The following is a 13,224-nucleotide window of genomic DNA, read 5'->3' as shown; positions in this document are numbered from 1 at the left end:
TGAAGCATGGGGGTGGCAGCATCATGTTGTGGGGGTGCTTTGTTGCAGGAGGGACTGGTGCACTTCACAAAATAGATGGCATCATGAGGATGGGAAATGATGTGGATATAGTGAAGCAACATCTCAAGACATCAATCACAAAGTTTAAGCTTGGTCGGAAATGTTACTTCCAAATGGACAATGACCCCAAGCATTCTTCCAAAGTTGTGGCAAAATGGCTTAAGGACAACAAAGTCAGGGTATTGGAGTGGCCATCCCAAAGCCCTGACCTCATTCCTATAGAACATTTGTGGGCAGAACTGAAAAAGCGTGTGCGAGCAAAGAGGTCTACAAACCTGACTCGGTTACACCAGCTCTGTCAGGAGGAATGGGCCAAAATTCACCCAACTTATTGTGGGAAGCTTGTGGATGGCTACCCGAAACGTTTGACCCAAATTTAAACAATTTAAAGGCAATGCACAAAAATGCACAAAAATTATCAATGGAAATCAAATTTATCAACCCATGGAGGTCTGGATTTGGAGTCACACTCAAAATTTAAGTGGAAAACCACACTACAGGCTGATCCAACTTTGATGTAATGTCCTTAAAACAAGTCAAAATTAGGCTCAGTAGTGTGTGTGGCCTCCACGTGCCTGTATGACCTCCCTACAATGCCTGGGCATGCTCCTGATGAGGTGGCGGATGGTCTCCTGAGGGATCTCCTCCCAGACCTGGACTAAAGCATCCGCCAACTCCTGGACAGTCTGTGGTGCAACGTGGCGTTGGTGGATGGAGCGAGACATGAGGTCCCAGATGTGCTCAATTGGATTCAGGTCTGGGGAACGGGCGGGCTAGTCCATAGCATCAATGCCTTCCTCTTGCCGGAATTGCTGACACACTCCAGCCACATGAGGTAGCATTGTCTTGCATTAGGAGGAACCCAGGGCCAACCGTACCAGCATATGGTCTCACAAGGGGTCTGAGGATCTCATCTCGGTACCTAATGGCAATCAGGCTACCTCTGGCGAGCACATGGAGGGCTGTGCGGCCCCCCAAAGAAAAGCCACCCCACACCATGACTGACCCACCGCCAAACCGGTCATGCTGGAGGATGTTGCAGGCAGCAGAACGTTCTCCACGGCGTCTCCAGACTCTGTCATGTCTGTCACATGTGATCAGTGTGAACCTGCTTTCATCTGTGAAGAGCACAGGGCGCCAGTGGGGAATTTGCCAATCTTGGTGTTCTCTGGCAGATGCCAAACGTCCTGCACGGTGTTGGGCTGTAGGCACAACCCCCACCTGTTGACGTCGGGCCCTCATACCACCCTCATGGAGTCTGTTTCTGACCGTTTGAGCAGACACATGCACATTTGTGGCCTGCTGGAGGTCATTTTGCAGGGCTCTGTCAGTGCTCCTCCTGCTACTCCTTGCACAAAGGCGGAGGTAGCGGTCCTGCTGCTGTGTTGTTGCCCTCCTACGGCCTCCTCCACGTCTCCTGATGTACTGGCCTGTCTCCTGGTAGCGCCTCAATGCTCTGGACACTACGCTGACAGACACAGCAAACCTTCTTGCCACAGCTCGCATTGATGTTCCATCCTGGATGAGCTGTACTACCTGAGCCACTTGTGTGGGTTGTAGACTCCATCTCATGTTACCACTAGAGTGAAAGCACCGCCAGCATTCAAAAGTGACCAAAACATCAGCCAGGAAGCATAGGAACTGAGAAGTGGTCTGTGGTCCCCACCTGCAGAACCACTCCATTATTGGGGGTGTCTTGCTAATTGCCTATAATTTCCACCTGTTGTCTATTCCATTTGCACAACAGCATGTGAAATGTATTGTCAATCAGTGTTGCTTCCTAAGTGGACAGTTTGATTTCACAGAAGTGTGATTGACTTGGAGTTACATTGTGTTGTTTAAGTGTTCCCTTTATTTATTTATTTATTTATTTATTTATTTATTTATTTATATATACAACTCTCACTGTCAACTGTGTTTTTTTCCAGCATTTGTAAATATTTGTATGAACATAAGATTCAACAACAGACATAAACTGAACAAGTTCCACAGACATGTGACTAACAAATGTAATAATGTGTCCCTGAACAAAGGGGGGGGGGGTCAAAAGTAACGTCAGTATCTGGTGTGGCCACCAGCTGCATTGAGTACTGCAGTGCATCTCCTCCTCATGGACTGCACCAGATTTGCCAGTTCTTGCTGTGAGATGTTACCCCACTCTTCCACCAAGGCACCTGCAAGTTCCCGGACATTTCTGGGGAGGGGGAATGTCCCTAGCCCTCACCCTCCGATGCAACAGGTCTCAGACGTGCTCAATGGATTTGAGATCCGGGCTCTTCGCTGGCCATGGCAGAACTGACATTCCTGTCTTGCACGAAATCACACACAGAATGAGCAGTATGGCTGGTGGCATTGTCATGCTGGAGGGTCATGTCAGGATGAGCCTGCAGGAAGGGTACCACATGAGGTAGGAGGATGTCTTCCCTGTATTGCACATCGTTGAGATTGTGCTCTCCTCCCAGAAATTTTCCATACACACAAAAACCTTATTTCTCTCAATTGTTGTGCACAAATATGTTTACATCCCTGTTAGTGATAATTTCTAATTTGCCTACATAATCCATCCACTTTACAGGTTTGGCATATCAACAAGCTGATTAAACAGCAGGATCATTACACTTGTGCACCTTGTGCTGGGGACAATAAAAGGCCACTCTAAAATGTGCGGTTTTGCAACACAATGCCACAGATGTCTCAAGTTTTTAGGGAGCTGAATGAATGTCCAACAGAGCTGTTGCCAGAGAATTTAATGTTCATTTCGCTACCATTAAACTGCCTCCAATGTCGTTTTAGAGAATTTGGCAGTACGTCCAACTGGCCTCACAACCCCAAACCACGCCAACCCAGGACCTCCACGTACCTATAATGCCAATCCATTTTTCTGGACGCTAGATGAAGTCTCTATATTTTGGGGTGCTTTAATTTGAAAAAAAATTCTTCACATATTGTTGCTAAACACTCTTTCTCCTCTTTCTATCTAAATAAAAGAGTACTGCCATGTATGAGAAATGCTTTTATTATATATTTTCCAATAGAATCTTAGCTAGAACACATCCTTTTTTTCAAGACATCAACAATTGCTTTAGTAAAAGTCTGAAGATATGATACATCAATATCCGTAACATTCACAGCCGTTATGCATGTTACGGATATCATAACGCTGAAAAAGGACACTGACCATGAAAAGAGAGAAAACAATTATACACCATACAAAAACGTTTGATTTCAAAGTTAGCTTTACAGAGAAAAGCTTCATATGACCCGTTGTAAATGTTTTACAAAAAGGGTGAAGAAATAGACCTCTTTCTGTCTCTGCTGCAGGGTAATGACTAAGGGTCAGTTGCGGGTCAATCTGTCTGATTTATATGGCACAGGGGACAGGGAGGATTGAGTGAGAGAAAGGGAGCATTGAGAGAGAGAGAGGAAGGATGGAGGGAAAGAGAGGGGGAGGATGGAGGGAAAGAGAGAGAGGGAGGATGGAGGGAGCGAGAGAGAGGGGGAGGATGGAGGGAAAGGGGGAGAGGGAGGATGGAGAGAAAGCGAGCGAGGGAGGATCGAAGGAAAGTGGGAGAGGGAGGATGGAGGGAAAGTGGGAGAGGGAGGATGGAGGGGAAAGAGAGGAAGGGAGGGTGGCGGGGAAGAGGGACAAAAGTGGAGGGAAATGGAGACATCGTGGGAGAGTAGAAATAGTGGGTATTATGTGTATGATTGATTAAACTGTTAATCACTTATCTCTCCTATGTGTTTCAGGTATGCTCTCCACTTTCTGGTTCAGAGTGGGCTCACCTATGGCATCATGATCCTAACAGGAGTGGAACACATGCACAAGTAAGTCCTCTGTGTGTGTGTGTGTGTGTGTGTGTGTGTGTGTGTGTGTGTGTGTGTGTGTGTGTGTGTGTGTGTGTGGTTCAGGGTGAGAGTCGTTTCTGAAGGCCTGTCTGAATGATGATGTGTAGACTGGCCGCAGGTGACATGCTGTACTGCCTCTAGAGCGGCCGCTGCTGCTGGACCAATAATGTTCAAATCCCCCTGGAGAACCCAGACATATAAAGTACCAGTGAAAAGTTTGGGAACACCTACTCATTCCAGGGATTTTTCTTTATTATTACTATTTTCGACATTGTAGAATAGTAGTGAAGACATCAACACTATGAAATAACACACATGTAATCATTTAGTATCCAAAAAAGTGTTAAACAAATCAATATATATTTTATATTTGAGATTCTTCAAAGTAGCCATCCTTTGCCTTGATGACAGTTTTGCACACTCTTGGCATTCTCTCAACCAGCTTCATGAGGAAGTCACCTGGAATGCATTTCAATTAACAGGTGTGCCTTGTTAAAAGTTGATTTGTGGAATTTCTTTCCTTAATGCGTTTGAGCCAATCAGTTGTGTTGTGACAAGGTAGGTGGGGTATACAGAATATAGCCCTATTTGGTAAAAGACTAAGTCCATATTATGGCAAGAACAGCTGAAATAAGCAAAGAGAAACGACAGTCTATCATTACTTTAAGACATGAAGGTCAGTCAATACGGAAAATTTCAAGAACTCTATGAGGAAACTGGCTCTCATAAGGACCACTACAGGAAAGGAAGACCCAGAGTTACCTCTGCTGCAGAGGATAAGTTCATTAGAGTTACCAGCCTCAGAAATTGCAGCCCAAATAAATGCTTCACAGGGTTCAAGTAACAGACCCATCTCAGCATCAATTCAATCTCTGGGAGTTCATCTTCATGTGCTAACCCCACCCCACCCTCTTTAATTTGTCCTATTTATATTTAACTTGTACATGCAGAGGTCATTGGAACAAATTGCTCCTTCTCTTGGAAGTAATAATTGGAGCAGTAAAGGTGTGATAAATCATAATTTATTTGTGTGTGCGTGCTTGGTCCCACAGTATGTCATTATCTGTCTGATAGCGGAGGGGAGGCCATCATGGCCATCATTCCGTCCTGTTGCTCACCAGCTGTTGGCGGACATTTTTTCTTTTTTTCTCTGGCTTCGCGATTACTGTAATAACATCCTCCAATTATTACTTCCCCTTTGGCCTCCTGTGTCTTACCGCTGGCTGTGTCCTCCACCTACCTCGAGGCACCAGTTGTTTTCAGAGGAGCGCATCCATGCATAAGAGCCTACTCCAGCTCACCCCTTGTCTCTCTCCTTTGCTAGCCCAGCTGGGGCACCTCTCTAGGGGGGTTGCTAACTAGGCTTACTTGATGCCCAGGCCCCATCTACAGGCCCGGAGGAAACTAATTGTGGAGAATACTAATTTCACTGCCTAATCGATTACTTTGATGTTCAGTTGATACTTTGGAGAAAAAAAGAGGAATGAACAGGTCGGCATAGATTGCTGTTGTTTCTTTCTGTCTCTCTCGTCAGTTGCGTGGGCAAGAGATTGGCTGGGTCCCAAATGGCACCCTATGTGCCCTGGTCAAAAGCAGTGCATTATATGAATATAAGGAATAGAGTGCCATTTGGGACGCAACCATTGCCTGGCTCGCCACTTATCTTGGGCCTCTGCCAAAAACGAGGGGCCACAACAATCTTTTTTCCCTTCCCATAGTTCCCCTCTGAGAAATTAGATTGATCTGTAAATGGCAGCACATATGCCTCCAACATTGATTCGAAAATGTTTTGCTTGACTCCTTTGCTTATCTTGGAGGAGAGCTCAGTCAGCGGAGGAGGAGGAGGAGGAAGAGATGGTGGTAGCTGTCTGGCTGACATAGCCCAGAGGTGTCTTCAGGTGCATTCACAGTCACAGGTTCTCACAGTGCTGCTGAAGGAGCTAGTAGTCTCCTCCTTTCCTCTCTCCTTATCCTTCCCCCTCCGCCCTAGTCTCTCCTTCCTGACCCTCATAGTCTGCAGGGAGCTTGACTGCATGAGTCATCGCCATGGAGTGTGTGTGAAGACTGAGAGTGTGGTGTACTCTTTGAGACTTAACATGCCTTCCCTGCCACGGACACACACACACACACACACACACACACACACACACACACACACACACACACACACACACACACACACACACATTTCCTCTCTTCCTGTGTGTGTGGGTTGTGCACGTGTATGGACTGTGCAGGCTGTGAGATATAATCGTCTCCTCTCTGATGATTTAGAGGCTGTGTGTCCCAAATGACACCATATTTCCACCCCCTGTGGGCCCTGGTCAAAAATAGTGAACTAAATAGGAAATAGGGTGTTTTTTGGGAGGCTGTCTGGGAGTAACAGAGCCACTATCCACTGTGCCTCCTAACTGAGTTCAGAGCACTGCCAGAGAGAGGAGGGAGGGAGGAAAAGGGAGAGAGAGAGGGTGGAAGAGACTGGGGAAGAGGGTGTGAAAGACAAGGAGCGAGAGCGAGGGAGGAAGTAATAAGGAGAGGGTAGGCTTGTTGTAGATGAGGCTGAGAGAGGGAGATGGAGAGAGATGTGCCAGAGCACCACAGAGCACCCGCTAGATCCCCGCTCTGCTCAATAATGAGACAGCAGGAGCAGGTGGGTGACTGGCTGAATGGCTAGCTCACTGACTGATTGACTGGCTGGCTGGCTGGCTAGCTCACTGACTGGCTGACTGGCCGGCTGGCTAGCTGACTGACTGGCTGACTGGCAGGCTGGCTAGCTGACTGACTGACTGGCTCACTGACTGGCTGGCTGGCTGGCTGGTTAGCTGACTGACTGGCCGGCTGGCTAGCTGACTGACTGACTGGCTCACTGGCTCACTGGCTAGCTCACTGACTGGCTGGCCGGCCGGCTGGCTAGCTGACTGGCTAGCTCACTGACTGGCTGACTGGCCGGCTGGCTAGCTGAATGACTGGCTGGCTGAGTGACTGACTAAATGTGTCCTGTTGAAATGATTATGGGTTGATTATTATACCCATGCTCAACAGCTCCATATCCATGGCCTGCACAGACTGCACAGACAAGTTTTGCAATTTTTTGCCACGATTTTTGCCGTAAGAAAGAGAGGGTAGGCTAAGTGTAGATGGGGCTGAGAGAGGGAGATGTACAGAGATGTGCCTATTAAGGACATACCAAGCTTTAAGCTAGTGCATGAAGATCAACACGGAGCAACACAGAGCACCCGCTAGATCCCTCTGTTCGATAATGAGGCCGCAGGAGTAGGTGTGTGACTGACTGGCTGGCTGACTTACTGACAGAGACGAGCTGCTCTACGTCCTGCTGGGATGTTTACGGAATGATTATGATACCCATGCTCAACAGCTCTGTCTCCATGGAGACCTCGTCTTTTGTCACCTTTCGGCCAGCACAGACTGTAGGATATTAGTCGTCTTATGCCACGATTCTGCCATCCCAGACCAAATGTCCATGTAGTGGGTAAATTCTTAAACAGCTTGGTAAATTCCAGAAAATTATGTCATGGCTTTAGAAGCTTCTGATAGGCTAATTTGACATCATTTGAGTCAATTGGAGGTGTACCTGTGTATGTTTTTCAAGGCCTACCTTCTAACTCGGTGCCTCTTTGCTTGACGTCATAAGGAAAATCAAAAGAAATCAGCCAAGACCTCAGAAAAAAAATTGTAGACCTCCACAGGTCTGGTTCATCCATGGTAGCAATTTCCAAACGCCTGAAGGTACCACGTTCATATGTACAAACTATAGTACGCAAGTATAAACACCATGGGACCACGCAGCCGTCATACCGCTCAGGAAGGAGACGTGTTCTGTCTCCTAGAGATGAATCTACTTTGGTGCGAAAAGTGCAAATCTATCCCAGAACAGCAGCAAAGGACTTGTGAAGATGCTGGAGGAAACAGGTACAAAAGTATCGATATCCACAGTAAAACGAGTCCTATATCGATATAACCTGAAAGGCCGCACAGCAAGGAAGAAGCCACTGCTCCAAAACCGCCATAAAAAAGCCAGTTTACAACTGCACATGGGGACAAAGATCGTACCTTTTAGAGAAATGTCCTCTGGTCTGATGTAAAACAAAAATAGAACTGTTTGGCCATAATGACCATTGTTATTTTTGGAGGAAAAAGGGGAGGGGAGGCTTGCAAGCCAAAGAACGTCATCCCAAACATGAAGCACAGGGGTGACAGCATCATGTTGTGGGGCTGCTTTGCTGCAGGAGGGACTGGTGCACTTCCCAAAATAGATGGCTTCATGAGGAAGGGAAATTATGTGGATATATTGAGGCAACATCTGAAGACTTCAGTCAGAAAGTTAAAGCTTGGTCACAAGCTTCCAAATGGACAATGACCCCAAGCATTCTTCCAAAGTTGTGGCAACAAGATATTGGAGGGGCCTGACCTCAATTCTATAGAAATTTGTGGGCAGAACTGAAAAAGCGTGTGCGAGCAAGGAGGCCAACAAACCTGACTCAGTTACACCAGCTCTGTCAGGAGGAATGGACCAAAATTCACCCAACTTATTGTGGGAAGCTTGTGGACGGCTACCCGAAACATTTGACCCAAGTTAAACAATTTAAAGGCAATGCTACCAAATACTAATTAACTGTATGTAAACTTCTGACCCACTGGGAATGTGATGAAAGAAATAAAAGCTCAAATAAATCATTCTCTCTACTATTATTCTGACATTTCACATTCTTAAAATAAAGTGGTGATCCTAACTGACCTAAAACAGGGAATTTTTACGAGGATTAAATGCCAGGAATTGTGGAAAAACTGAGTTTAAATGTATTTGGCTAAAGTGTATGTAAACTTCCAACTTTGTATTTCCCTAAATTATCAAAACTTGTTTTCTGATTCATTATTTCATCTCTCTGCAGCAGGCATGTAGTGAAGAATATGTTTGGAACATCTAATCGCAGTATTGAATCTCAATACAAATAGCATCGTGAAAATCGCAGTACATATCTTATCGGCAACTAAGTATCGTGATAATATTGTACCATGAGGTCCCTGGCAATTCCCAGCCCTAGTCGTGAGCTATTGTGATTTTTGTCTGTCTTTATTCTCAGATACTGTTTGGTGGTGGCCCTGGGGTATCTAAGCTTCTGCCAGATCACGCGTGTGTACGTCTTCGACTATGGCATGTACTCTGCTGACTTCACAGGGTAAGACTCGAGTGCGGTAATACAATGCCCCGATGTCCTCATGTAACATTGTGTCGGAAGATTGTGTGAAACCATGCCTGAATTCATGGCACGGCTTTATATCCTAATATAGCTTTTGCTTATGATCCCTCATTTCATTTCCTCTACCCCTAGTCTCTTTTACACTTTCACTCTCTCTTACTCTCTCTGTCTCTGTCTCCCTCTCTCTCCATAGGCCTATGATGGTGATAACACAGAAGATCACCAGCTTGACGTTTGAAATCCACGATGGTAAGTAAAAGGAGCTTTTTTTCCCCCCCTTCAAACCAGACGTAGAGAATATATTTCTGGATTAATCACATAAGCCTGTCTCCTCCTCTGATGTCAGATGGACCAAAAGACAGAAGTCATGCACTAGTAACGTCATGGGATATTCCTCACATCACCTCCAACGTTATGGCATGTTTAATACCCCCACATCACTGGAACATCTCACATACTTACTCCATTTCGCCATAGAAATGTGGAGGAGTCGGGATCATAAGGCTGTGTTCCCAGTACGTTTATGAGTACACATTCTGTTGTGCTCTGATAACTGCCACACAGACCAAAACTAAAAGAGAAGAAGAAAGCAGAATAGAAAGTATGTGTTCGAGAGAATAAGGAGCAATAGCTTCATCAAAACAAATAGCTTGCCACGCATGCGCGCGCACACACACACACACACACACACACACACACACACAGGGATGAGGGATGGCCTGTGTCACATGTGGCTCCAGTCCCTAGCAGGCATTAGGCTGTAATATAATGAGCTGATTAGCTGTACTTATCTTGTTATCAGAGTAATGGCCCCCATAAACAACTCAGAATTATTCGGCCCGCTTCCCTCCGGTCGCCTCATCCCCAGGGTGTGGTGTGCAACAAGCGGGGTTGGCGAGACAACGGGGCTCCAAACTTTCTGGAAGTTTAGCATCTGTTACTTAGCCCTTAGATCAGCAGGGATCTACAAAGAGTGCGAGAGAGCGAGACCGACCACTGTGACGTAATGGATATCATTACCCACACTGGACAGTCACAGGAGAGGACAGGACAGCACTGACTTCTCAGAACACTGCCTCTCTCTGGGATGAAGTCTATGGGCATGGAATGGTGGCCTCACCCTTGTCAACCATATGTACTGTTATGAAATGTTTTCGTTCCAATACATTGGAAAGTCAAAGTGAGTATCTTGAACACAAACCACCCTGACCAAAAGCAAGCATTACATATGTGTTCGTCTCTGCGTCTCTCCCCCCAACAGGAATGTGCCGGAAAGAGGAGCAGCTGACTCCAAATCAGAAAATCCTGGCTATAAAGTATGTTTTACACGTATGTTTTTGTTCATTTGAGCAGAAAATGGCAGCTTCCTGTATGATCATGTAAGGACGCTCTGGCTCTGTAGTGGCTGAATTCCAAAACCGACCCGTAGTCTCTAGCCATAGGCATTTCATGTAGCTCTTTTTAAAAGGTTATTTAAAAATGCCTTTAGTTACATTATTTATCTTGAGAGAGGTAGAGAGAGTCTTTGTGGATTCTAACTATGCCTGTATCAGTCAGCATCACAGTCTGTACTGTCACTGTAATGACTGGGCGACCGTGTTGTGATGGTTTCCGTGAGTCCCTTTTGTGTCAAAGTTGTCACTATCTCTATGTTGACTGTCTCCCCCATTCACTGTAATGACTGTGTTATGACTGTCTCTGTGTCTCTTCCATCCTCCCCTGTAGGAGAATGCCCAGTCTGCTTGAGTACTTCAGCTACAACTGCAACTTCATGGGCATCCTGGCCGGCCCCACCTGCTCTTACAACGATTACATCGCCTTCATTGAGGGTACGCCCTGCCGTCGCCATAGAGACCAGCAGACAAATGGGAAGGCCAATGGCAGGCACAAACAAGCGGACCCCTCCCCAAACGTAAGCATTGGTCTCAAATGCCACTATGATGTTTTGGAAAGTTACCAAATGGGCAGCATGCTCTGCTTTTAAAACACGCCAACTATTACCAATGCTTGTCTGAAACATTCTTTCTAAGAGGACACCATTGCTGTGTAGTAAATGCACAGTATTCCCTATTCACTGAAGGAATAGCAACATGGCTGTCTTTTGTCTTTTCTTGCGAAGAGCTCAATTATACATTGCCGATGTGAGTCCCAAATGGCACCCTATTCCCGTGGGCCCTGGTCAAAAGCAGTGCACTAAATAGGGAATAGAGTTCCACTTGAGACACACGGTTTTTAATGGCTGACGTTTCCCCCCCCCCCCCCCCCTCCCATTCCTCAGATTGAAGTCGTCCGTAAACTGGCCACCTGTTTCTTCTCCCTCATGGTTTTCCTGTCCGTGTGTAAAGTGTTCCCTGTGGAACGGAACATCGACGACGACTTCATCGCCACCACGCCCTTCTACGCCCAGGTGGTCTACCTCTACCTGTCCATGCTGACCACCCGGCCCAAGTACTACTTCGTCTGGACACTGGGTGGGTCCTCTCTCTCTTCCATAGGCTGCCGTCTGATTCTCCACCCTTCTTTCGAAGTGTGCACTTGCCCTTCAACCAATGTTTAAACCAATCCAACATTTTCAAATCCATGATGGGGAGTGTGGGAGAAGGAAGGAGAGTCGTGATGTAGTCGTAGACAGTTCTCCATTGTAAAGCTCCATCTTTAGGCTTGTTTTCATTGATTGACCCTGAAAACAATTCTCAGCTATAATATCCTCCATTATTCCATGTTGATAAGTTACCCCTCCCAGACTGAGAACAGATGAGCTTTAAAGGTGATGAAATCAGTCCAACTTCGATCAGCAGTTTAGTTTCCCTGAATCCGTTGACTGTTAATGTGCCGGTTGTATTTGAAACCTCTCAAATGGAGGTAGCATCATTGACTTCAGAAATTCAGCTTCTCCTCACCGATATCCAAAATATGGCCTTGTTATTCTTAGGGTCTGCAATGTCCACACGAGAGGAGTGCTGAATTAATCATGGAAGTGTTTGTAACAAGGTGTGCATGCGTGTGTTTGTTTGCAGCAAGGTGTGAGAGTATGGTGATAACAAGCAGGTAGAGGTGGGACTCACTCGTTGCTTCTCTGTACACACACACACACATATACACACACACACATATACACACACACACATATATATATATACACATACACACACACACACACACACACACACACACACACACACACACACACACACACACACACACACACACACACAGAGGGAACGGATGCACCGCCTCATTGTCATGTTGTTCCACACTGCCTTCTGCAGGAGCTCAAAGGAATATGGTGCTTCACTTTACTGGTCATAAACATGATGTATAGCTTCTGTATTGTCCTGCACTTTGATATTAATACTCTGTTATTAGGATGATGGATGATCTGATGTTAATAACATAAATGAATGTCTATAATGATGTTATCATCACTAATAAATGGTGCACTTCGTGGATGCAATTACATCCCCTCTGAGCTGGGTTTCTCCCAAGGTTTCTTCCTCCTAGGGAGTTTTTCCTGGCCACTGTGCTTTCACTTCTGCTTTGCTTGCTCTTTAGGGTCAAGGCCGGGTAACTGTTAAGCACTTTGTGACAACTGCGGATGTAAAGAAGAAGGGCTTTATAAAAGACAAGTGATTGATTGATGGATGACAGTGCAGGTGGGACATGTGTGAGTGGATGGAGATGGTGTTCCTTGAAGTACGTGTTTTCATTCTGAACAGCCGATGCCATCAACAACGCAGCAGGCTTTGGGTTCAACGGATACACCAGCGACGGCTCACCACGTTGGGATCTCATCTCCAATCTGAGGATAACGGACATTGAGGTTTGATTTATTTTTAATTTTTGTGGCATTTGTCTTCGTTCATGTGTCAGTATGTTTATCATAACTCGAATCCAAGCTAAAGTTACTGTATACTGATGTTTTCATTCTCTCCCTTGGTTCCAGTTTGCCACCAGCTTTAAGATGTTCCTCGACAACTGGAATATACAGACGGCACATTGGCTCAAAAGGTACAGAGACAAAAGAAACCAGGATTAGTCTGTAATTGGTAAAGACACAAAGTGTAATTTCATCCATTTCTTTCTCTAATTATCAACA

At 45.8% G+C, this 13,224-nt stretch overlaps 1 protein-coding gene across 1 annotated transcript in view; it reads left to right on the top strand.

The window, feature by feature from the left end:
• mboat2b (membrane bound O-acyltransferase domain containing 2b) overlaps positions 1-13,224 on the top strand; it is a 67,526-nt gene that overhangs the window by 47,099 nt on the left and 7,203 nt on the right. The window contains exons 3-10 of the mRNA XM_036975606.1: positions 3,811-3,888; positions 9,012-9,107; positions 9,322-9,377; positions 10,390-10,444; positions 10,854-11,040; positions 11,407-11,599; positions 12,845-12,948; positions 13,072-13,136. Coding sequence (XP_036831501.1) covers positions 3,811-3,888; positions 9,012-9,107; positions 9,322-9,377; positions 10,390-10,444; positions 10,854-11,040; positions 11,407-11,599; positions 12,845-12,948; positions 13,072-13,136 — 834 coding nt within the window. The remainder of the gene's footprint in view (positions 1-3,810; positions 3,889-9,011; positions 9,108-9,321; positions 9,378-10,389; positions 10,445-10,853; positions 11,041-11,406; positions 11,600-12,844; positions 12,949-13,071; positions 13,137-13,224) is intronic.

The sequence above is a fragment of the Oncorhynchus mykiss genome, chromosome 4, assembly GCF_013265735.2.
Source record: "Oncorhynchus mykiss isolate Arlee chromosome 4, USDA_OmykA_1.1, whole genome shotgun sequence".
NCBI lineage: Eukaryota > Metazoa > Chordata > Actinopteri > Salmoniformes > Salmonidae > Oncorhynchus > Oncorhynchus mykiss.
This window is presented reverse-complemented; position numbering and strand designations above follow the sequence as displayed.